This window comes from Cibotium barometz, chromosome 37 (genome assembly GCF_041138505.1).
Source record: "Cibotium barometz isolate CiBa-2024 chromosome 37, ASM4113850v1, whole genome shotgun sequence".
NCBI classification, from domain to species: Eukaryota; Viridiplantae; Streptophyta; class Polypodiopsida; order Cyatheales; family Cibotiaceae; genus Cibotium; species Cibotium barometz.
The window spans coordinates 2,835,607-2,860,983 of record NC_141082.1 but is presented as its reverse complement, the minus strand read 5'-3'; the positions used below and the strand labels follow the sequence as shown (position 1 = coordinate 2,860,983).

General features: G+C 46.4%; 1 protein-coding gene across 3 annotated transcripts in view; it reads left to right on the top strand.

Annotated features, from left to right (window-relative positions):
- Positions 1 to 24,854, top strand: part of LOC147616843 (uncharacterized) — a 142,187-nt gene extending 117,333 nt beyond the window's left edge. Inside the window, exons 13-15 of one of the 3 annotated variants that reach the window (XM_086776480.1) lie at positions 6,832 to 6,885; positions 24,552 to 24,603; positions 24,713 to 24,854. In XM_086776480.1, the coding sequence (XP_086632606.1) occupies positions 6,832 to 6,885; positions 24,552 to 24,603; positions 24,713 to 24,714 (108 nt within the window). In that variant the 3' untranslated portion in view covers positions 24,715 to 24,854. Of the gene's footprint in view, positions 1 to 6,831; positions 6,886 to 24,551 lie in introns of all 3 variants that reach the window. The other 2 variants (XM_086776482.1, XM_086776481.1) reach the window with 2 other exon arrangements.
- Positions 24,855 to 25,377: the final 523 nt, after the last annotated feature.

The following is a 25,377-nucleotide window of genomic DNA, read 5'->3' as shown; positions in this document are numbered from 1 at the left end:
GATGAGCTCACCTCTCGTCAGCACGACATTGACCTTGAGGTCCAGACTACCCTTGTTGCGAGAGTTTATGGTTCCCACCCTTCTCGTTCACAGGCCCGTGAATGGCTTCTAGCAACTCTCCATTCGGAGCTGATTGTGCACTTTCAGGATACTCGTTTACTTGGTCGAGGCTTCTTCCAGGTGGACTTTCATTCTTCAGAAGCTACTTCTCAGGCTTTGGCTAGCAGCCCCTTTCCTCTTGGTCCTAGGAAGATTTTCTTCTTTCAGTACCAGGTGGGCTTTGATCCAGTGGTGGAGGATCAGCGCCTTACCCCTGTCTCACTACGGTTTCCTGCTCTTCCTCGGTCCTATTGGAAGCTTTTAGCTTCCATAGGGGCATCCTTTGGCCAGGTTCTAGAGTACCAATCCTCCCGAGCTCTCCCGCCTCAGCTTCCGCGGCCGTTACCGCCACTCTTGATGGTGTACCCCGGGTCCTTGTGCTTGTTCCTGATCCATCAATTACTGATGATCATGTTATGCTTCAAAGACCTGACGGACCTCATTTCCGCCAGAGGATGGAGATTGCAGGTAAACCTGACCAGTGTCGGATTTGTCGTCGACAGGGTCACATTGCTAGAGATTGTCCCAGATCGAGGAGCCATGCTAGGAGGCGGCGTGGTCCTGCCCATCAGAGGCCTTCTGCAGATGCCGAGACTCCAGCTGCTCCTTTGACACAGCAGACCACACAGCGTTGGGTTGTGGTTAGGGATGGCAGGCACCCTCGGACCCCCGTACCTGCCCCTTCACCCACACTCCCTGTGGAGCACCCCAACCCCTATGCAGCTCTTGCCTCACAGGATGTTGATCCTTTTTTGGAGAATGAGGCCTTGCAGGCACATGATCTGGATCCCTCATAGGAGGATGCTGCATTACAGTTACAGGATGATTGCACCCTTGAGGATGATGTTGCACATTCGCATTGTCATGGTACCTCTCTAGTTCTGAGGACTAGACCTGGCTTTTCGCCAGAGTGGGAGAGAGAGGTAAGGTTTACATCGTCAGAATTTCCCTCCCTTACCTATGCGAGACGTACTTCCGCCTCTAAAGGGGGTCCTTGGTCGACCACGAGATCTGGTCGTTCCTACTCTGAGTCTTTATGAGGATTGTCTCTTGGAACATTCAGGGTCTTGGGGGTTTTTTTCTGCGTCGACGGAAACAAATTGTAAAAACCCAGCTTCATTGTGCAGTCACAGGTGAACTTATGGATATATTGCTCTTGCAAGAGCATAAACTGGATGCTAGTCAGTGTGGGAGATCAGGCAAGCTTCTCTCGGGACACACCTTTTGGTCACCGGCTATTGGTACCAAGGGTGGTGTTTGTATCTCTGTTTCAGCTTTGCTCTTGCCTTGCATCATTGGACATGGTGTCATTTTGCCTGCGAGAGCGTAGTGGATCCTTCTTATGCAGGGTACTACACGCATTGGTATTCTCAATCTCTATGCTCCTAACCATAGAGGTGAGAGGATTGCCTTTTGGAAATCTCTCACTACATTGATGCCTCTTGCCGACCATTGGATTATTGGTGGGGATTTTAACATGGTTGAGATGCCAACGGATAAAAGAGGTGGACATGAGGGCTTGGTGCATCCTCTTGAAAGAGCGTCTTGGGAGAGGTTTATACTCTCCATTCATGGTAGATATTGTTGGCATGAGGATGACATTTTGAGGAGTCCATCCACTCTTCTTTATTCATGATCTAACAGGAGAAGAGATGTAGGATGTATTTATGCATGGTTAGATAGATTTTATGTGGATGATTGGGTGCAGAGGTGGACATACTTTGATTGCTACAAGCACCTCCAAATCGGATCATTGCCCAGTGGTTTTATGTATTAGAGATCCGAATTGCCATGGATCAGCACCCCATGTACGCATCCCTGATCATTTGTTTTCAGATGCAGAACTATCGCGTCGTATGCTTGATATTTGGAGATCTCATGACTTCTTACAGCCCTCTCAAAGCCTGGCCTCTGCTCTCTGTGATATTAGTGACTTTTATCACACATGTGCCCTGTCTAAGAGGCAAGAGGCCTTGGACTTAGAAAGGGCTATTAGACGTAGATTGGCTGCCTTGCAGAAAGAGCACGAGAAACATCCTCATGCTCAATGGGTTGCAGATTCTTTATGTACTATTAGAGCAGAACTTCATCACTCTCTTGAGCAGCGCGCGGAGTATCGTTCTCATGCCCAGGAATCCTTTTGGACACAGATGGGTGGCAGATGTAACAAACATTTCTTTGCTTCTCACGGCCCATCTCATGCCAAAGATAGTGTCAAGCAGTTGCAGGATTCACATGGCACTCTTCACTCAGATCCTCTCATGGTTAGACAGATTGCCACCGAGGAGATGTGTGCCGCTCTGGATGCCCCTTTTTCTATGCAGGAGTTCAGTCATGCTCTTCATGCCTTACCTCATGGTAAGTGTCCAAGGGAGGATGGCCTCTCCCCTATTTTTTTCACTACTTTTTGGGATGAGATTGGGGCTGAGATAACATCGGCTTTGCAGAAGATGTGGGACACAAGTTCCATGCCTTCTTCTCTCACACTGAGGGGCTTATTTATCTTTTTCCTAAGAGTGGGGATAAGACATGGCCAGTGGAGACCTATCACCTTACTTGGGACTGCTTATAAGACCTATCACCTTACTTGGGACTGCCTATAAGATTCTTGCTAAGGCAGTGAGCATCAGATTGCAACATTTTCTCGTTTTGGGAGGCCGTCGAATGGGCTAAAGCGAGCAATCAGCCCTTAGCCATTCTGCTCTTGGATTTTGAGAAGGCCTATGATAGAGTGGAATGGGACTTTCTTGAGGGTACTCGTAGTCATATGGGCTTCTCTCAGAGATGGATCAAGGGAGTTTCATGCATGTATCGTGATGCCCACAATAGAGTTCTTACTTGCGGTGATAAAGGAGAGCAGTTTCAGATTTCTCGCTCAGTACGACAGGGCTGCCCATTAGCCCCTTTATTATATATCATAGTTGCAGAGGCCATGAGCATCTTTCTCCGCTCCACTGCTGGTATTTCAGGATTGAGGTTGCCTCTTCGTAGTCATGAGGAGTTGGTTGACTCTGAGTTAGCTGATGACACAGCCCTGTTTTTGGAGGCTTCACATATATGCTTATGTTCCTTCCGGGTAGCACTAGAGGAGTTCTGTTTGGCAGCAGGGGCACTCACAAATCTGTTGGTTTTTGGGTTAGTGATTCACCGAGAGTTGATTGGGGTGCAGAGCTTGGTTTTACTTGGATCCGCAGAGGATGTACTGCTAGATATTTGGGATGCCAAGTTGGGATTGATATTTCTCCTGCACAACAGTTTGCTCCCGTACTTATGAGTATCCGGAAGAAGCTCCTCCATTGGAGCTCCAGGAGATTAGATTTAGCCTCCAGAGCTTTGGTGGCTAATCAGGTTTTTCTTGCCTCAGCTTGGTTTATTGCCTCTTGTTGGTGCTTCTCTCGTGCGTGCATTGGCCAATCGCGGAGATTCATCCGCAATTTTCTCTGGTCGGGCTTCGATGGCACCTCAGACACTCGTGCCAGGGTTGCTTGGCTTATAGTTATTCAGCCCAAAAGAGGGGGGCTTGAATATTATCGATCCGGATGTTCAATGCAGGGCGTTTCTTTGCAAACTTGTGGTCAGAGGTTTCCTACCAGGCACTGAGCCTTGGAAGGATTTTTTCTTGTCTCAGATTTCCAGATGTACACCCAGGGTCGGGAGAGACTGGATGCCCAACACGTTTTTTGTTCACAGAGGCTAATATTAGGGTACCATCTTCCCCTCTTATTGCAGCCATTGTCAGAGCATGGAGAAGCATGAGATATTTTTTGCGACAAAGGCTTCCTAGGTCTTTGGACAAGGCTGACCGACAACCTATTATGTGGAACGAGTTCATTAGGAATGAGGCTGGTCGGCCACTTGGTGCATCTCGTTATATGCAATGGTCAGGATGGGAGGGATGCGCATACACAGTTCTTGCTTGGAAGACCTTTAAGAGTCTTCCAGAGGATTGGAGAGTTGCATCCACTCAGCATCTTAGGGGCTTTCGCATTCGTATTGATCAGATTGATGCAGCTATTCCGCATGAGTGGCTTTCTGGGACCTTTCACGGAGACTATCATCCGAGTTGGCTGGGAGTTTTTTCGAGGATAGGCATACCTCTGCAGGTCATTGCTCTGCCAGGTCAGGAGGATACAGATTTCCTCATGTATTCTATCATGCCTGGTGGGAGATTGAGGAGATGTAGTATGGAGGAGATCATACCAAACACTAGGCTTAGTCCAATGAGGATTGTTGGTCGCTCGGGGAAGCACTGGTTCATTGACCCTTCTCCTCAGATAGGGACTCATGGCTCTTGGTGTTTGTGGCTATATGGTGGCAGTCCTATCAGATATCTTCAATGGGATCCAGGAGAGTGGGAGTGGATTGATGCCTTCGATCCTTTGAAAAGCCTTCCTTTTTTCAGTTTCACTGTTCAGAATGCCAGGCTTCTCCTCACTCGACAGATGCATAGGATCCCTACTCTCAGGCCTCATTGGGAGAGCTATGATATTTCTCCAGTGATACAGCGCAGATATTGGCATAGACTTTGGCACTCATACAGAAGGAGCCAGATCTCTCATTTCTTTTGGTTATTCTTACATGGTGGTCTCCCCACCAATCAGCAAAGATCAGTTTTTGGTGTAGCACCTTCCTGTCCTAGACAACTTATGGGCAAATTGAGTGGCCAAGCCATGCATGTGACTTGGGGGGCAGTTGCTTGGCTCTCCCAGTCCGGTCCGCAACTTTTTTATGAGGGCAGTGGTACAGATTCTGTTTTTTTCATTCGTAGAGGTATTGCCCAGCATGGTCTTTTGCAGGATGTTCCTCACTCTGATTATACACCCCCTAGACAGAGGATTGACACCAGTTGGGAGATTATTGCCAGTATTACAGCATGGCAGATCTGGAGAGCTAGATGCACGGAAGCTATTGAGGGTGTCCAGATTTTTGGGTCTCAGTGCATTAGTACTATATGGGGTGATATCATCCACACTCTTATGGCTACTTGGGCTCGCATCCAGGCGCCCTCTAGTTCTACGCAGGTGAAGCGTGTGATATTTATGCGGGAATGGGACCATGGCATCTTCTTTTCCTCTAGTACCACAGGTCTTACATGGCATCATGATGCTCCTCAGTGGTTGAAATCACCTTACATATTGGGTGGTTCTATTCTTTTCCGGCTTATAGCTGTGATTGTTGTATGTTTTTCTCATACTTAATAGAAGTCTCTTTTTGAAAAAAAATAATAATAATAAAATAAAATAAAACGTGATTTCAAATTGTTTAGGAAAAACACTCTTAGATTATAGAAATGTACATGTTATTTTTTCTTCAATAGTGAACTGAGGAATACAACTGGTAGGACAGAATCATAATGGAAGGTTCAAGTTGATGTTCTCTCTCAAGCTTCAGCTTCTCCATCGAGATAAAGACTCAGATGCAGCCAATTCTCTCATTATTCGTAACCTTCTTGCACCCAAAGTAAAGGCTATTAAGCATCCCCAATGGATGTACGAGGTGTGTCATCAGAGAAATGGCTGTAGGAGGTGTGTCGTCAGAGGCATGCTCCATCTCTTCTTCTTTTTCCTTTTTTCATTTAAGTATGAATAGACCATACAAAATCACGGTTTGAAGCTAGAACAAAAAATACTCATCCCATAACGTAGGGTGATCTCAACCATGGCACAACAAAGAGTTCGTGTTTTAGTTTCAGCACATACTTTTCCCTTGATCATGGCCTCTTTGGCACCATGGTTCCTACCATGGCCTAGTGGATCTTGATTGAGGAAGTTGACATGAAGATTGGCTCTATTATTCTCTATGCATGTGACCACATTCTAAATCTCCTCACTTCTTTTTCCTGTTGATAGCACGACTCCACACCTAGAGTATCCATACTCACATAGAGGAAAGGGTCTCTTGAAGCACCATGGAGATCTAGAGGAGCATATAATTTCAGCCTTGGAGTACGTTCCATTGCATCATTCCATCAGCTCATCAGGGGAGATCTATGGAAATCTAATGGAGCATTAATTTTGCCCTTAGACTTGGAGTATGTGCCCTTGCACCACTCCTTCAGCTCATCGGTCATTGTTTTAAGAAAGGGAGTGCTATGGAAGACCTCAAAAGCAATCTCCAAACCATGAATCAGGGGTAGCCCATGGAAGGTCAAGGATTGGAAGCAGGTATATGTAGGTGATCCTCCTGCAGGCTTGCAGTCAACCTATCTCCAGGCCTGGAGCAATTTCACAGTGTGCTGCCTGTCTATCTCAATTTGAGTGCCTGGGAGAGTGTCACTCACGCAGTCTAACCCTGCACCATTCTCTTACAATGAACCTAGGAAATGGGAGGGACCAAATGGGAGGGCAGGAAGGATCACACGTGGAGTTAAAAATGCATAGAGATGGCCAGCTCAGCACCAAGAGGAGGCACCAGGAGCTCTAACTCTTTGGGCTTTTTCTTTTTGCTGCTAAGCATGCATGTGCATTTTTCTTTAACCATGGTAGATACAAAAACTTGGGAATGGTAGGCATGATTGTAAAATACAAAAACTTGGGAATGGTTGGCATGATTGTAAAATATCACAAAAAGCAAACACTATTCAAGCTTGGTTCAAAATTGGACTATTATTGAGTTTTTTATTCTGAAAACCTTCTATGCCCGATCTTATCAAATTCAATCCAAGCCCAATGTATGTGCATCTCTCTTAACAAGTAATTTTGTTGATCTTAACTTTTGTGTTTACTTCTCTAGGCAGGGAAAAACTATTTTACCATGGATTACCAATATCCTATGTCAGCACTACAGGTTCTCTCTCTCTCTTTTTTTCGTGAAATGGTGTTTTATATTATATGTAAAAAATGTACATCAGCCACATGGCTCACACAGAACCTATGGCCCCAAAAAAAACCCCCACAAAAGATCCTCTAAAGGATCATGACCATGCAAACCTGTACACTAATAAGAAAGCCTCCTAGCCAAATAAGCATCCCAGATAAAAGCATCAAAGATGAGCCAGCCGAGCCGCCGTAGACCATAACGAAATAACATCTGCATCCAGTAGCTGAGCTGAGAGAAGAGAAGAAAACTGCCAAAGCAGCAAACCGCGGATACGTAGAATGTGCCCATGTGATGAACCCATTCCATGTAGTCCAAATATGCCAAAGTCCTGTCCATCTAAGGAAATGGAATATCACAAGGTGAGTGTCCGAAGTAATGACTTGAGGACAAATCCCAAATATCCACTGATGAGCCGAAACAGTAGACCTCTCTACTGCCTCCCAAACGCGAGAGACAAAAGACCAAATCTGACGGGCCACTGGACAACTCATGAACAGATGCATAACTGTTTCAGTGCATGTCGTGCAGAAGAAGCAAGAGGCCAATGTAATTTTACGACAGCTGAGCTGATCCCGTGTAGGTAACCCTCCCACCAACATCCTCCAAATGAAAACCTTACCTTGGTAAGGGAGTTTAGACTGCCAACCACGCATAAGAGTTTTCTGCCACCATGATTTAGACTTGTGCAATCCCCACACCTTATTGGCCTTGGCTGAAAACCAATCTTTCTCTGATAGGAGCTTATGATAGACCTGGTTAGTTGAAAGTGATATCAAGTCACCAGATTTACATAGTGCCCAATCAAGCCAAGGCTAATCTGCAGATGGCCGAGGCAATGGAGTAAAAGGCTCAACTGCATGCATGATGTTAACCCATAGTGGCTGAAATGTCCGAGGAACCCTAAAGTGCTGCCGAATATGACGAAACGAATATGGCCTGTCACGACCAGGTATCACAGTATCTCGGATTCTAACCAAGCCTAACCTGACCATGCGGTTGAGTCGTATGCGTGAAGCATCTCTGTCTGGCCAAACAATGACACGTGACTCCATAAATGTTTCGAACTGCAAAGAGTTCAAAAGTAGTCTTTCATGACCAGGATCCCACCAAGCCAATAGTAGAACTTCATGCCAAGAAAGGAGAATATGCGATAAAATGTGAGATGAGCGAATACGGACAGGATGAGCCGCATTCACAATGTCCCACCATGAAGCCTGCACACGTGTCCGTCCATGTGACAATCCCTCCAACTCAATCAAGTCACGAGCCATGAATACCCAAGGCTGCTCCTGCAAACACATATCCTGAAAAAGCGCCCACCTACGCGCCACCATATGCAAGCGGACATCCAGTAAAGCAGCCCCACCCATTCTTTTGGGCGTTGTAATGTGATTCCAAGCTATCCATGTTTGACCCATAATATTTCCTTGCCTCTTCCACAGCATAAACCGAATGGGAGCAACCAAATGTGCGTCCAAGGTAACAAAGGCAAAAAATAGGAAATCATGCTAAGCATAATAACCTAAGCTACCTTAACCCTCACGTGCATAGGCCACCCTTGAGCTTTCCAATACACAAATTTATCCGAGATCCAAGCAGAAATCCAAGCAAGAAGCGCTTGGGGGTCCACATCCACACCCACCGGATACCCAAGATGACGAACAATGTCTCCTGTATGCACCACACGGCCTTGCCACCCTAATGCCTCAAGATCAAATTCCGTGCATACAATGAGGGCTGATTTTGTTGAATTTATTTTCAGCCCAAAAGCGAATGCAAAATTATTCCAAGCTTCCATTGCTCGATCTATATTGGCTTTTTCGGCCCTGAGAAACATAAAAGTGTCATCCGCAAGGGCTTGAGCAACCAATTGCTTACCATGAGGGAGATGCAAACCAACCACTTCACCATGCGATGCCATAGCATCTAGGCGAGATAACATAGGATGAGTGGCAATGGCAAAGAAAAGAGGGCTAAGAGGACAGCCCTGCCGGAGAGAACGGGTGAGAGAAATACCGTCCGAAAGTCCTCCATTGAGCATAATCCGCGTGATAGAGCCAGAGCCAAGTAAATGCACCAAATTAGCCATTTTGGGACCAAAGCCCATGGCTATCATTAACTGAGAAAGGATAGACCAGTTGACATGATCAAAAGCTTTTTCAAGATCCAACTGCACCGTCACAATCTCTTGCTTCTTTGCCTTGGCATAATCCACTCCAATTTGAACATTAAGAATATTATGCAAAATATTCCTGCCATGCACAAATCCATATTGATATGGATGAATAAGAGTAGGAAGCACCTTCTGCAAGCGATTGGCAAAAATCTTTCCGAGTGTTGGTAAGGAACACTGGCCAAGCATGATAATCAGCCATGGACACTCTTGTGGAGAAATGTCGTATCAACTGACGCATATAAACATCAAAAACTTCATGCTCCAAAAAAGTGTGATTTAAACGCAAAGGCAAGCGTCCCAACAAGCCTTTATATGCATCCACAGGAGGATAGACCATTTCAAACACAAGCGGCCAATGATCCGACAAAACCTGTTGCTAATCAACCATCATAGTAAGAACCTCTGGCAAAAAGAGATCTTGATGTAAAATATACATCCTATCCAATCTAGCATAAGTGCCCCGAAACTGTTGTGAGGCATAAGTGTAACCCCTTTCATCTGGATGCAACCAAGACCACATGTCTTGTTTTAGCGACCTTGCTGCAAAAGCTTCCCACGCCATTCTCTCCGGGCCATCCATTACAGAATGAGGCGACGTGGCTTGCTCCCCGGAGACACACATATTAAAGTCTCCCATCACAAAGCCAGGATGAGAGATTGAAAGAGCACACAAGTCATTCCACAGCAAACGGCGTGCACGAGCATTATTTGGAGCATACACCCCTAACAACCATAAAGGCGTATCATCCCAAACAATCTGTATCACTAGAAATCTTCCATGAACATCTTGAATCACAAGAGAAGGCTGAAACTGCGAACGAACAGCAAACATAACACCTGAATGCGAAGCAGGATGTCCGCTATAGAAAACATGAAACCCCTTATATACATAGGCTTTGCCAACCAACTTATGCTGCTTATGTTCAACTGCACACAAAACATCCCAACCATGATAAAAAGTTGTACGCCAAAGCTTAAACTGCTTTTGGCGCGAAGAAATACCCTTTACATTCCATTGTACAATTTTCATAAGCCTTCCCAGAAAAGGAATCAACAAGGCCGTGTACTAGGCCCAGGACAATCTGCCAAATCACGAACCTTTTGAAGCATTGCATTTTTAGACATGGTATTTGTGATCTCAGACTGCCCTTGGAGTTCCCGAGCACGTGCCAAAGGGTAATGACCATCCCATGGCTTGTTGACCTCACCCTTCGAACCAAACATAAGAGGCAATTGTTGTTGTGCTTCTTTTGTTAGGCGACTTCTAATAGGATAGCGTTCTACTCTATCCACCCCAAGAGCCCCTGTACCCTGAGAAAGTTGGCCTCCCGGCCTCTCAATCCTGGTCTGTTGGCTGGGCACCTGAACCCAAAGGGCGACGAGCATATGTATGTAAGGGCCCCTGATGAGTACGCAAAGGCCCCCGCCAAACAGCATCTGAGAAATCCCCCCGCGGGGCAACAAATCGTGTCTTTTTACCACATACTTCCATCCATGGCTGCTCAACCTCATTCTGAACATCCACATGTACATCCATGTGCTGGGCATCATGTAAAGGAGCATCATGCTCATCTTCCACGGGCAACTGCCCATCAACGATATCCTTGGTAGCAAGAACTTGTTCTTTCTTAGGACATTCGGAGACAAAGTGGCCCATCTTACCACATTTGAAACAGTGGCCAGCAAATGTATCCCATCTCAATTCATACATTAAAGGTTGCAGCCCAACCATATTGACACGCAAATGTGTCGGCCTAGGTCTCCCAGTATCCCATAACATGCATAGACGATTTCGGTTTCTAGATGTCATTCGAGGCACCACCAAGACATCACCGATGCCTCGCATGAGATCTGGTAAAACACGCCAAAACATTGGTGGGAATTGTTTCACTTCAACCCAAACTGGGCAAGCCTGGCGCAACATATCTTGGTACTCTGCCATAGGCTTCCACAGAACCACATGAACCAACTGTCCATCCAAAAAGAGTGGCACCTGCTCCAAGACTGCCCTAGGGGCTTCCAAAGTGCAAAAAAGTATTTCATAAAAGCCTCTCGGACCATCATAAATCTCCTCAAGTGCCTCAGGCGACACCAAGCGGCCCAACCATGCTCTAAGACGAGGCAACAACGGAATACGCCCAGTAAAGAAGAAGATAGCAGCACGATCATGAAAATCCGCTAGCTGTTGTAGCAACAAAGGAGTCTCCATGCATACATCAGCCACACCACCATTATCTACTGCAGCCATTTGCACGCTATTTGCCTTCACATATTCTTGCAGAAGCTCACCAGTGATTTGCAGCAAACGTGCAAACTCCGGAGAAGGTACCTGAGAACTTTCCTCTGCATTCTCTCCAACATTCACCGGAGTGTAGCTTGCATCAACATCAAGCCTTTGACGTTTTTGTTGCTCCGAGGCATCTGAAGCATAACCCACATCCTTCTCGATCATCTCCTCAATAAGATCCATGTTAAGTCTATTGGCAGCCATGCCACCAACAGCCGCAGCCGGGTCATCCAAATCCATGTACAAAAGCAAAGAAATTCAGCACCTGCAAACCCTTAAATAGTTGCTTGAACCATTGCTCCACCCTTGAGAAAACCTGCAAACCTGAATTTTTTTTTTATTTTTTTATTTTTAATCTTCTTCCACTGCTGCCTGAAACCCTAGAGCCGGAAACCCTAGAAACGAAAAAGAGTGAAGAAGAAGGGCTAAGCGGAAAAAAACCAAGGAAAAAGCCCCTCTCTCTCTCTCTCTCTCTCTCTCTCTCTCTCTCTCTCTCTCTCTCTCTCTCTCTCTCTCTCTCTCTCTCTCTCTCGCCTCTGTCCCGCCTGCTGACCTCTGTCGCCTCCCTCTCTCGCTGACACGTGTGTCAACTCCCTCCCACCTGCTGACCTCTGTCGCCTCCCTCTCCCGCTTGCTGTTTCGAACATGTGTCGCCTCCCTCCCGCCTGTTGTTTCGAACGTGTGTCGCCTCCCTCCGTGTCGCCTCCTCTCTCTCTCTCTCTCTCTCTCTCTCTCTCTTCGAACCTGTGTCGCCGCCTCCTCTCTCTTCGAACCTGTGCCGCCTCTCTTCAAACCTGTGCTGCCGCCTCTGTCTCCTGTTCTCTCTCTCTCTCTCTCTCTCTCTCTCTCTCCCCCCCCCCACGAGAGAGAAAGAAAGAAAGATATACTAAGCATCTACTAAAGACCCAATGGGCCTATGAGACCAAACTGATACAATAATGTCCATGGCATATCTCATCATGGAATCGAAAATAAAATAGAAACAAAAACGGTGTTAACTTTTCCAGGCAAGGAAAAACTATTTCACAATGGATTACCAATATCCTATGTCAGCACCTTGAGCGTCATGTCGTCAACACACAGCGACCCATGAGGGATGTATTAGGGTGATATGAGAGCTCTCTGCTCATGTACCTAGATCAAATTTTATAGTTCTAGATTTTTGTTATCTTTCTTTATTACTATTTTGTGCCCAGGATGATGTACCTCATGGATATGATGTAACCTTTTGGTCATTTTGGCCTTTTGGAGACGTTAATACAATTTTTTTTCTTTCTTTCTCTCTCTCTCTCTATATATATATATATATCTCCAGTGAGATAGCTATATTTATGTTTTCATTCTGTTTTATTTTTCATTCCATGATGAGATATGCCATGGACATTATTGTACCACTTTGGTCTCATAGGCCCATTGGGTCTTTAGTAGACGCTTAATATATCTTTCTTTCTTTCTTTCTCTCTCCCTCTTTCTCCCCCCCCCCCCCCCCCCCCCCCCCCCCCCAGTGAGATAGTTTTGATTTGTTTTATTTTTTTGATTCTCTCTCTTCGCCCCCCCACCCCCCACCCGCCCTTGCTCAGGCCCCCAAGGTAGCAACAGAATCCTATCTACTGCTCCCTCTTGTCGCCTGAACCTGCCTCCCCACTTGCAACTGGCCACCTATGGGGGCCACCAGCTGAGGACCAAAATTAGTACTAGAAGGGGGACCCCTCCAGTCCAACATGGACAGCTCCCGGGCAACAAGGACTAGAGGTGAGAAGGAGAGGAAATACAGCTTGATTTGGGCGAGCACATAGAACATCAGCAATCCCCATATCAAAACATGCATGACCACCATGAGAGAATTATGCAAAATGCAAGATACGGACATTGAGCACCTACAAAAGAAGCTCGGGTAGAACAAGGATAGTGATGACCTTATGCGTGGGTTGCGTGCCTCCGTGCAAGAGGAGATGGATAGGTGGAAGGCAAACATGCAAGTATACATGGCAACTCAGCTAAGCAAGATGTAGGAGGAAATGGTCCAAATGTTGGACGCAAAAACCAACCACCATACCTCACTAATCACGGAGCTGGAGGCCCAAGTCACCATGCTTAAAGTTCAAAACGAGACCTTGAGGGCACGTACTCAATTCGAAGAAGGAGAAATTCAACTATCCCTCAATGATGAGCTGAATACACTTAGAGAGCAAATGAAGACCCTCCAGGAACAAGAGGAGAAGAAGGCAACCACATGGGCCGAGATGATTAAGAAGACACTAAAACAAGTGGAAGAAGCAGGCAGCTGGATTGAGGTTGCCAAGAAGCAACGGAACCCACCATCATCCCTAAACATCATCAATGACACACTCGAAGAGAAGAAGGAAGATTAGGGCATTGAATGTGACAGTGGTGGGATGGAAGGAAGGAGCCTCGCCAAAGAGGACGCCATAGCACTATGCAGAAAGCTGAAAATCCCTGATACCCCCTTCATCATCGAGGCATGGAGGGTGGGCAAAGACACCACCAAGGAACGTGCACTCATCCTCAAGTTTGCAGCAAGGCAAGCATTCGTTACCAAAAGGTGGGCACTAAAAGGAGAAAACACTTACCTCAAAGACGATCTCACACTACCACAGGTGGCACACAAGAGGGAGTGCATGCCACACATCCTGGATGCACGGAAGGCAGGGAAATAAGCAGTCTATAGAGATGGAAGGGTGATCATCACTGAGCGACGTGCCCAATGACGGTGCGAGACCTATGAGACCAAGCTAGAGATTGCGGTTTGGAACTGCAATGGCGCCTTGAGGACAGATGCAGGTCTGTTCGTGGAGACATTTAGAGGGAGAGACTTGGTCTTATACAAAGTCGGCCTCCAGAGGTGAGAGGATACAGATGGGAGTCTGTTCACCGCCCACACCTACACACAGTAGGGGGTAGCCGGGGGTTGGGAGGGGTGGCTTTACTATACAGGGAGGAGCTTTAGCATGTGATACAGGTGGTCGGGCGGGATGAGGCTGCACGGTTTTTGTGGGTGAGGATCCAGACAGAGAGCGCTCAGGACATCTACCTTGCGTTGTGCTACTTTGCACCCTCCACTTCTAAATATGCCACCCATGGAGAGTCCCCGTACCTGCCCCTTTATGATGACATTATGAAGTTTTCCAATCGAGGAGACATCCTCTTGGCTGGAGATTTTAATGCCCACACCACATGTGCACGGTACCCTTCTTTGAGACGGATGATCCCATGTACCAGGAGATTGACACAGTGGGTACAGATCTGGAGCGGACATCAGAGGATACAGCAGCCTGCACAGACTATGGAGAGTATCTCTTAGCCCTCGGTGGGGCTTACAGGCTAGCCATTTATAATGGCCTGGCCAGATGGCCTGGATCCAACTCGTTCACCTCCTACCCCTACGGACATGGAGCCAATATAGTGGACTATCTAATGGGATCTCTCTCTCTAATCCCACTCATTCCAGAGTTTACCATCTCGCCTTGCCCCATCGGTTTTGCAGCCGACCATGCATACTTGGCCTTATGCCGATACACCACCTAACCACCTGCTTTGCCCCATCACCGCCCGAGATACCACTTCACCACAGAGGCCTCTTCCATCTATTCTGATCACGTTGTGGGGTGAAAGGAAAAGGGCAGTCCTCTATAGCAACATCCACCCACACATGCCAGAACACACTCAAAGAACAAAATAGGGGCACCACCGGCCTTTACTAAAGCTAGAAAAGGGAACTCACACACTCACAATCCCAAGATCCTCACAAACAACTCTCTACCCTCGTCCAACCATCCAGATACACAGAACACAACCCAAAATACACATTCACACCAAGAGGAGAGAGGGAAAAAGGTACATCAACTTCTCTACCTCACAACTCCATTGGTGGTAGATGATATATATGGGTAAAAAACCTTGATTACATAGGCTCAATCAGCCTCAAGCAATAGAGAGAATGAGAGATTAGCATGTGAATGGCATCCTTGTGCACACAAGGGGGTCTGGGCACATCAACAGACACACACACACACACACACACACACACTAAATCTACATTCCCACCTCACTCACAACTTCAAAAGAACTTGTAACACAAAGGCCCCTTGGGCTCACACACATTAATTCCAAAAGGTTCTGCATCTATTAAGTATGAAAAAATTTTACAAAATGGAGATTTCACACCAAAGTAAGGTGGAGATCTCAACCAATCAGGAGCCCTGTGCTACCAATAGAAGTCTCCTTTCTGGGAAAAAAAAAAAAAGGTTCTACATCATTGATTGAATTTGAAGTAGGGTGTTTCAAAGATAGCCGCCCTTTAAAGTACCCAAGATACTCACACCTTGGCATAGAGTGTAGTTACAAAGTTTGAATATAGCAAGCACTACCACCATAATGCCAACTCTTAGTATCACACAACCATGACTAACCCAATGAGAAACATGCTCACAATACACCCACACCACCTTCATGCACCCAAGGTACCTTTTGCCCATATCAATTCCAAGATGTTCTGCATTTATATGGTGGGAAGTTCCCCTTCCGAAATACCAATAACCAAATGAGAAATACCTCAGTGGCTATGCAAGCCGACAAGTTTCAGTGTGACCACGTGAATGGCCCTCAAGAGCCCACTTGTGCCTTGGAAATCAGCCAGCGGATGCACGGACTCTTGCTGGAAATGAAAGCCACCTTGATGTGTGAAATGTCGTCATCTGAAGGGGAGCAGGAGCATCAACCAAATACTTGAACTACTATGTGTAACAAGATCATCATGTGTACTGAAATGCCCTACAAGGGACATGCGGTGATGACAGGTAACACAAGCTGATGAAGAGTGGCCATTGAGAGCCCACGTACAGAAGTTACACCAGAATGACGGGACTACGAGCTAGGCTACTACAAGGGTTAAGCTGTAGACTTAGCATAACGAGAGTACTTCTCTGGGAGGGCTTCACATGAAGAGACAACACCAGGTGGCACGGGTTACAAGTGTGCCATACATAGAGAAAAAATGCTTTAACCAAGGTAGGGTTGGGTTCACAGGCGGGACTGTCTGAAACTGGACTGGGCTGCCCAAACCCCACAAGCAGCTGAATCACACAAGACTGGGCCACACACTGCAGCACTGCAGAAGAAGTTGATGAAGACAGCCAAACAAACCCTTCGAGCTACACAGAAGGTCCATGGGCCAGGGTTCCCCCTACAAGAAGCCACTCGCCCTACAAGAAAACATGCCCTCTTCTGTGCTACCAGCGGCAGTCCTTTATAATGTGTGAGTGTTGAAGAATTCCTCTGGCGAAATCGGCAATTTCTGAATCCTCGTTCTGCTTTTGGCAACCACCATGCCCGCCATTCTTTGCTCGAATATTTCTTTGTTTTGACATTTTCAATTCCGCCACCTTTTTAAGAATATTACCTAGCTTTTATTATTGCCCTTATGCATTAAGGCCTCTATGTATTAAGGCCTTTAGTTCCATGCACACCTTTGGCTTGATATTGGTGATGAACATCTCCGATTGCGTGTGCGCCCTCTACAAAGATTTGATCTATTCCTGCTCTTCCACATATGCTCACAAGATCGCAACCCCAACACAACTCACATTCTGGTGGTGTTCCACAATGTGTTCCAAACATCATACCATTGATGCTTGCACCGTTTCCAACCAACATATCTGCATCAACACATCATCACATGCTAAAAAGGCTTGATCCTCAACATTTTTTGTTCCAGCAACTCCTCTCCATCATTGCTTCATTGGTTTGGCACATGTCCACCCCCTGGTTAGTCATTATCATCGACAAAAGTTTTATCTATGCCTTCTGCACCATTGCCATAAACTCAACCCATGCACTATATGTCACTAAATTTTGCTCAACACTTCCCACACACAAGTGGGAGAACCTAGAATGCCTTCCTTCTATGTACAAAAAAAATGGTTCTTGTCATCCTCAGTGGTTGAGGTATTGGGCATTACAATACTATACGAACATGCATCTATATGTACATATGTCAGAATACCACACTCAAAAAACTCCTAACAACGTCTACCGCATCCTCTCTGACCTCAACCCCCACATCCCACTTGATGAGCTTACCACAGACCTCTCAACCACCCTCCATATGTCCACTGCAGCCGCCTTCCTGCACTCAAGAGCCATCCCTACATCACTAGGAGGGACTGCCCCACAGAATAGCTGGTACGACGAGGAATGTTGTGATACCGGAGCCTGTCTACATTGGGAGGTGGCACTACGATCCACCACTCACCAGTAGGCGCGAGTGATCTTTCGACGTCTCACACAGAGAAAGAAGAGAGCCTACCTAGCCAGGCTTGAGCAGGAGCTGTACCAACTATTTCTTGGGAGGGATTGTAAGGAGACGTGGAGGATCTTCCAGGATCATCACCTGCCGACTCCAATAACTTCACCCGCCACTTGGCACACCTATGCCACCTCTCTCTACCATGCCGCCGAGCAACCACCTCTTCCCCATCCACCTGAACCCCGTCCCCACACTCTTCCTTCCTTCACCTCAGCATGGTGAGAGATGCTACTGACAGGATGCAGACTGAGAAAGCACAGGATCATGATGGACTCCTCACCGAGCATTTCTCTCATGCTAGGGACGCGCTAGCCCCTTTTCTGGTTCACATGTTTAACAGGGCTCTATGTGAGGGCTTCCCCGCCAGCAGCTGGTCATCAAATACTATTGTACCTATCTTGAAAGCAGGTGACCCCATGGACCCCCAGCCACTACAGGACTATCATGATTGGTCACACCTTGGCCAAGATTTATCGTTCGATTTTGGAGCATGAGCTTTGTGGATGCTCTGAGGAGCAAAGACTCAGAGCATCGGAGCCGGCAGGCTTCAAGAGAGGGCACTCCACACTAGATCATATATTTACACTACGGGGGATCATTGAGGAGGGGAGAGCCCACGGGCATCGGATATACTGTTGCTTTGTGGATTTCCACAAAGCTTTTGATACCGTCCCATGGGCCAGACTGATGAGGAGACTACAGGATATGGGAGTGCCAGCAGAGATGCTTTGGGGGATCATTACACTCTATGAGTCAATCACAGGCAGAGTACGGGCTCCAGGAGGTGACTCAGAGATCATACACAGCACTATAGGGGTGAAGCAGGGCTGCCCCTTGTCTCCTACTCTATTTGGTCTATACATTGACGAGATCTCGGATTACGTAGACAAACAGGGAGGACCAGGAGCACATTTAGCAAGAGTCCTGATACCAATCCTCTTGTATGCAGATGATATTGTTCTTATTTATGATTCACCAGAGGGGCTGCAGAGGCATTTGGATGCATTACGGGCCTTTCGTGAGGATCGGGAACTCACTGTGAACCTTGGAAAGACCAAGGTCATGATCTTTAACACCTCCTCATAGTGGATAAGTAGATCTGTTGTACAGTTTACATATAGTGGAGAGCCTGTGGAGTATGTTACCTCATATGTATACCTTGGGATCACTTTTGTTGGACCTCAGTTCTCGATGCGGAAGGCGGCCAAAGCTAGATTGATGAGAGAATCTGAAGCCCTTGGCTTGCTAGAGAGGCAATGTTCACAGATACAGTTCAACTGGGTCTTTGAAAGGTATGTTCCAACCCAAAGGGAATCCCAAATTCCTAGTGATTTGGCCTAGGGGTAGTATATCTCCTAGCCAGAGAGCATATTGTGCCAATCCGCTTGTTTTAGTGGTAAGAGCTTCAACTTTCTAAAGTTAATTTTCAGCCCCGCTGCTGTCCCAAACAATTGTAAAACCACTATCAAATCCCTTGAGTATCTGTCGGGAAGAAAAAAGAGTCATCAGCATATGCGTGTGCAACCATTACATCTCGCTGCGCCAATCCATCTGATTTTCCTTCCTGAGTAAGAATATCCATATACATCAGCAAAGGATGAGTGGCAATTGCATACAACATCGCATTTAGTGGGCAGCCCTATCTAACCGATTTTCCCAAAGGTCCAGGGTTTTGATAATCCTTTCCCAATGATACATCTAGTTGTGTTGCCTCCATACAACCAATAGATGACTTCTGCCATTTTTGGACCAAACCCCAAATGTTTCATGGTGACTGCAATAAAGTCTCAATGCATTGTATCAAATGTTTTGGCAATGTCTACATGCAGTAATAATACCTCCCGACTAGTATATTTAGTCTCCATTCCCACATAAGCATTACATATATTGTCTATTATTTGTTGTCTAGGAATGAACCCGTATTGGGCAGGATGGAACCCTTTGTAAGCACATTGGCAATTCTATTGGAGATCATCTTTGTCACCAATTTATAAAGCACTGGCATTAAGGTGATAGGTCTCCAATCAGCCAAATTTAGGTATGCATTCTTTTTCGGAGCCAATTTCACTAGGCCCTCTTGCGAAGAAGCAGGCATCACTCTTTGTAACCATACAACATTTATCATTGCCAATAAAATGTCTTCCAATTCCTCTTCAAAATATTGAAAAAAAATCCACAGTCAATCCGTCCCATCCTGGTGACTTCCACAGTGAACCATGTGAGGACAGAAGCATACCAGGATGAATGCCCCTCTCTCCGCTATCGCCCAAGAAGATCGTAGTGCCAAGTATGGTAACCGTGATGAATGCATCGCTAGTATCATCTATATGTACGTTATAGTCTGGAATAAGGCCTCTACCACCAAAAGTGTTGTAGCCAAACTCTGCTCAAATGATATGGTGACGGACAGATGGTTTGTTGCGTATCAATCTGGATAGCATCAAAATCAGTGCACTCTATGCACTACCAATCTGCTGTGATAAGCCTGGTGCCCAGAATTGGGATGCATACATCATCGTCGGAGTCACTAGTGTGTCAAAAAGCCATCCCTTCGTCCTTGGGCTCCTAGAAGTGTGTCTAGTGGCACTATCTCTCTAGGAGGGCAAGTGCAGCGTACCCCCTAGTCAATCTGTCCTGTGATGCCTATCTCGTGGGAGAAGCATCTGCTGGAGCTCGTGAAAGTGACCCCCTAAAAGACATGATTGTGCTACCTCCACCCAGCTGCCCATGTAGGTGATCTCTGTATGTTTCCTCACACTAGGGGAGGTATAGAATACCATAACCTTGGTCTTCCCAAGGTTAACTGACAAGCCCCTTTGCAAACAGAAGTCCTTTAGGGCATCCATCCATGTGCTTGAGTAGTCCCTCTTGTGAGTTTGCAATAAGCACCTATATATCATCAGCATAAAGAGAATAGACACACCAGCACATAACCCTGCTACATATATCATTAGCATATAAGAGAATAGACACAAGTATGCCTGCTAGGGATGCCCCTCCACCTCCTGCTCTATCGATAAAGTCTGAGATCTCGTCAATGTATAGCCCGAAGAGATTGGGGGATAGCAAGCAACCCTATTTCACCCCAATAGTACTAGATATCTCCTCCAAGGCATCTCACCCTCCCAACCACTGACAATTATAAAGCAATCTTGCCCCAAATGATCTATAGGTGATGTAGTAGGCAATCACGTGTGGCACCGTATTAAAGGCTTTGCGGAAATCCACAAAGCAACAATAGAGGTGTTGGCCATCAACGTTGGCGTGCTCAATGAGGCTCCTAAGTGTGAAGATGTGATCCACGGTGGAGAAGGTCCCCCCCAAACCCTCCGTGGCCTCATGCTCTATGCCCGTCTCTCTCTACCAATGAGCTGAGCTCTATCTCGAGCACGAATCCATATAGCTTGGCCAAGGTATGGCCGGTCATGATGATCCTGTAGTTATTGGGCTCCATAGTGTCCCAGCTTTGTGTGTGGTGAGATGGTGTGTGATGACCAAGTGTGGGGAAAGCCTTCTCCAGTGCCGTGTTAAACATGTAAGCCAAGAGGGGTGCAAGGGTGTCGGCTGCATGTGATAGGTGCGCCTATCTTATCCCCTTGTGATCCTGGGAGCGGCCGTTTTGGAGTTTCAAAATGGCCTTTTCCACCATGGTTGATGTGAAGAAAGTGGATGTAGCGGGGCAAGGTTTGGGTGGGTGTGGGAGTGGAGGCTGATTGGGAATGTGGTAAAGTGTGTATGCAGAAGTGTGCCAAATGTGAGGATCTGTGATGGGTGTGGGTGGACGTCGTTCCCTCAACCTATGCCAAGCCTCCTCAGAGTTGCCACTCAAGAAGAGTTTGTATAGCTTCCAGTATTGCTTTATCACATATGCTCATTTCTTGCACAGCGAGTGAGAGAGCGGTTTATCCTTTGAGCATCACGCTCGAGGATTTGACCAATCGCTGCCTCTCATTTGAGACGATCACGTGTGGTGCGGTAGGTCATCATACCAACCATTCTGGGGCATGGTACCTTTCCGAGGCTTAGCATTGGAGCGGGGGGTGTATGGAAAGCTAGCTATGGCTGCACAATGTATGGTGTCGATGAGTTGGGAGGTGAGGATGGCAAGGGGAACTGATGGGTCCATATCTACCAAACCATGATCAATGTTGTTGGTATATGTGGTCACATTCGTGTGTGAAGTTGGTCTGCCAGATAGGGGCCACTGTGCCATCCCATTATAAATAACAAGACCATGCCGAGAACCCAACTCCAGGAGGTGCCTCCCATATCTAGTGATAGCTCCAAGGTCCTGAGAAGCTCGCTGCAATCCTGTGCCCTCTTGGTCAAGTGCCTGTAGTCTGATAGGGTCCTCAAAGCTACATAACTGAGACTGCTCACTCTTGATCCTAGCGTTAAGGAGAACTTCACCTAGTCCCAACATGGCTGAGATCTCATCAGACAATGATGCATAGCAGCATATGGGGACTCCTTCCTCTCCTCTACCTGAGCGGTTAGGCTATCTTGACTATTCTGTATAGCATATCGCGAAGTATCTGGTGCAAGTAGCAAACCATCACATGTATGTATCTGGTGGGTGTAAGCTGTAGCCTAACCCACATGTATCTGGCATCCTTATCCTACCTGACTGTGCTGATCATAACCTGAATGTGCAACCTAAATAGGACTGCTACTTTCTATCTTGACCCCCGTACTCCTGTCTGGTGCAAAGGAGCAAACCGCCACATGTATGTATCTGGTGGGGGTAAGCTGTAGCCTCACTCACATGTATCTGGCATCCTCATCGTGCCTGACTATGCTGATCATACCTTGAAGGTGTGACCTAAATAGGACTGCTACTTTTCTAACCCCCGTACTCCTATCCTGTGGTTATGCCCGCATTAAGCGAAATGCCCGTGGTATCTGGCGACATGAGGCAATCCCCTGTCCGAGCTCTGGTGTGTCTCCATATAGAAGACGATATCTCATCCTGTAAATGTCTCCCAGAAGCCTCCCACATCTGACCACAGAGTCCCATTACAGTTCCAGGCTACCATCTTGATGCGTGTAGTCTCATAGACCCCATGCCCGAACAATCAGTTTGCCACTTGGTGTAGCAATCACACTGCATGTGACCCAGCACTTGCAATAGCGGCACATCACATTGTCATTGTAAGGTGGTCAACTGGGGTCATGATCAGTTGAGGAAACTGTTGTGGAGGCAAAGTTGCACGCCACTTGGTGTAGCAATCACACTCCATGTGACCCAGCACTTGCAATAGCGGCACATCACATTGCCATTGTAAGGTGGAGAGGGCCTGGTGATGGGCTGAACATTTTTCCAAACAGTGTTGGGCTGTGGTGATGGAGCTGGTTGTTTGCGGTGAGAGTAGGAGTTGCGCATCCCTGACGAAGCCCATCACCATATCAATGGGCTTGGAGCCATTGCCATTCGTGGTACGGAGAACCTCCTCTTGGAGAATCTCTGCAACCAAGGCTTGGAGCTGGAGGTTCACCACCGATGACTGTGTGGTAATGAAAGCCCTCCTCCATGTTGGAGGTAGAGCAGCCAGGAGAAACATGGACTGCAGTTGGGCAGGGATGGCAAGACCTGCCACAATGATCTCATCCAGTGAAGACTGCTACTCATCCACAAATTGAGTAGTTGACTGCCCTTCATGCATGGGCAGATTTATGAGACGCTTGACCAAGGTAACTTGGTAGACAAGATCTGTATGCATGGACACGCTTGAGGTCCCAAGGTAACTTGGTAGACAAGACCTGTGTGCTCAAATGTTGAGCGCAGTAAAGCCATATAGAGTCCAAACCATCTGGACCTGGTGATCGCCGAGATGGAGGATGATGTCCATCCAAGCAGCCACATCCCTTTGTTGCCACTATGCTTGGGCAGCGGGATCAGCATTTTCTGGATCAGCTTGAGCGCTAGAAATGAGAGGCCAGAGACCAGCACGCTGACGGAGAAGTTCCATGCGAACTTGCCAAACAAGAAAGTTTGGTCCGGTTAGCTTATCTACTGAGCTTCGGGGGAGGTTGGTTCACTCCAGGAGCGCCTTGAGCACTGGTCGGTCTACTCTAAAGTTTCACCATATGGTAGCACTCTTATTTACAAGTTCTCTACACTGATCTATTTGTGTTCGCTCACTCACATCACCATCTTCGTTTTCTTTTCATAAGCATCTCACTTTTCTTTTTCAATCAATGGCTAGCAATGTTCCATGGAGTTGGCTCTAAGAACAGACGATATTTAAGATGATAAAGCAAAAACTAGCGATTGAGCAAATAAAGAGAGAGAGAGAGTGTACCACGTCGATTGGACCTCTGTATATACAAACTGTAACGGTTAATACCGTTGCTAAATTCCCGATAGCAATGGAGTTTGCTTTTATTGCTAACCTAGGTTAAGTTAAGTCTAACTCTGACATACTGCTCGACCACGTGGTTCTCGCATCGAAGACGTAAGTTATCATTTTGATGCAACTAGCCTCTTGTGACACGGACCCAGGATCTCTCTCTCTCTCTCTCACACACACACACACACAGTTAGGCGGGGCGGCGCGGAACATGGAATTTTAGCGCCTCTCTGTATTAGTGTCAGCAGCTGTATATTTTGCCTCACAGGAGGACTTATAGGGAGGGGTACGCTTTTTGAGATTTTGTTTGGAGCAATTGCAATAAGAGATCAGAAAGATGGTGCGCTTTGCCATTGCAAAAAGAAATTATCAGAAAGGAGGGATGATGATCATCTTTTTTTGACGATTGCTTTTGGTGCTGACAGTATCTTCATTTGCTCGCTCGATAGTATTTCTTCTGATGTTGTTGTGTGTGCACCTGCACTAATTTGGCAGGCCTTTTCGATATGTCTCTCCAGTCTTGATCGCAAGTTTGCAGCAGCAATATGTGAGTCATCATCTCAATGCACGTCCTCTCTCTGTACATACTGTCATCATCTCAACAAAAGACTAAAGTAACTGTAGCTCATATATACGGCATTGAAATGATTGGACAGGACACATCGTCATGTGTGTAAATAAGACAAAGTGATGAGCCCGTTGAATGAAATGGATCGACATTATTGTCTAGTTCTCTTTGTAGGACTGATGGCAATAAATAGCTATAATTAATTATTGACGGCTTCTTCTTCTTATTCATCGCGAAGAAAGAAAGAAATATAGACACACATATATATATTTTTTAAATATCTGATTAATTAAAATCAAGCCCGAAACTTTGGAAGAATCCTTTCCGTTCTTCTCCAGAATGTTGGGTGGTATCCGTAGTGAGAGCGTTTAGATAATATTATTTTTCATTTCCCGGATTGGAAACCCATGGATCACAGACGGTTAAGAAACAGAATCTTATTGACATGGAGGGTACAGTTCCAACGAAAAAGAAGATACGTCAGTAGTGGAGCACGCATTGCAATATCACTACCTAAATAAGTTCTTTTTAGTTAATTTTTGGAAAGTCACATGTAAGGAAACCAAACCAACCACCACTCAAAAAAAAAAAATCAAAAAAGCATTTGAATACTTACTCTTACTACTTAGCAGCAGCAAGCAACCGGACGACGCAGGTGTAATTATACAAAGTTTAAAGATGTAAAACCACCACACACAGAGCCCTTTTTTGGGTGGACCCTCCAAATCTTTGCATGTATTTAATGGTTTTGGC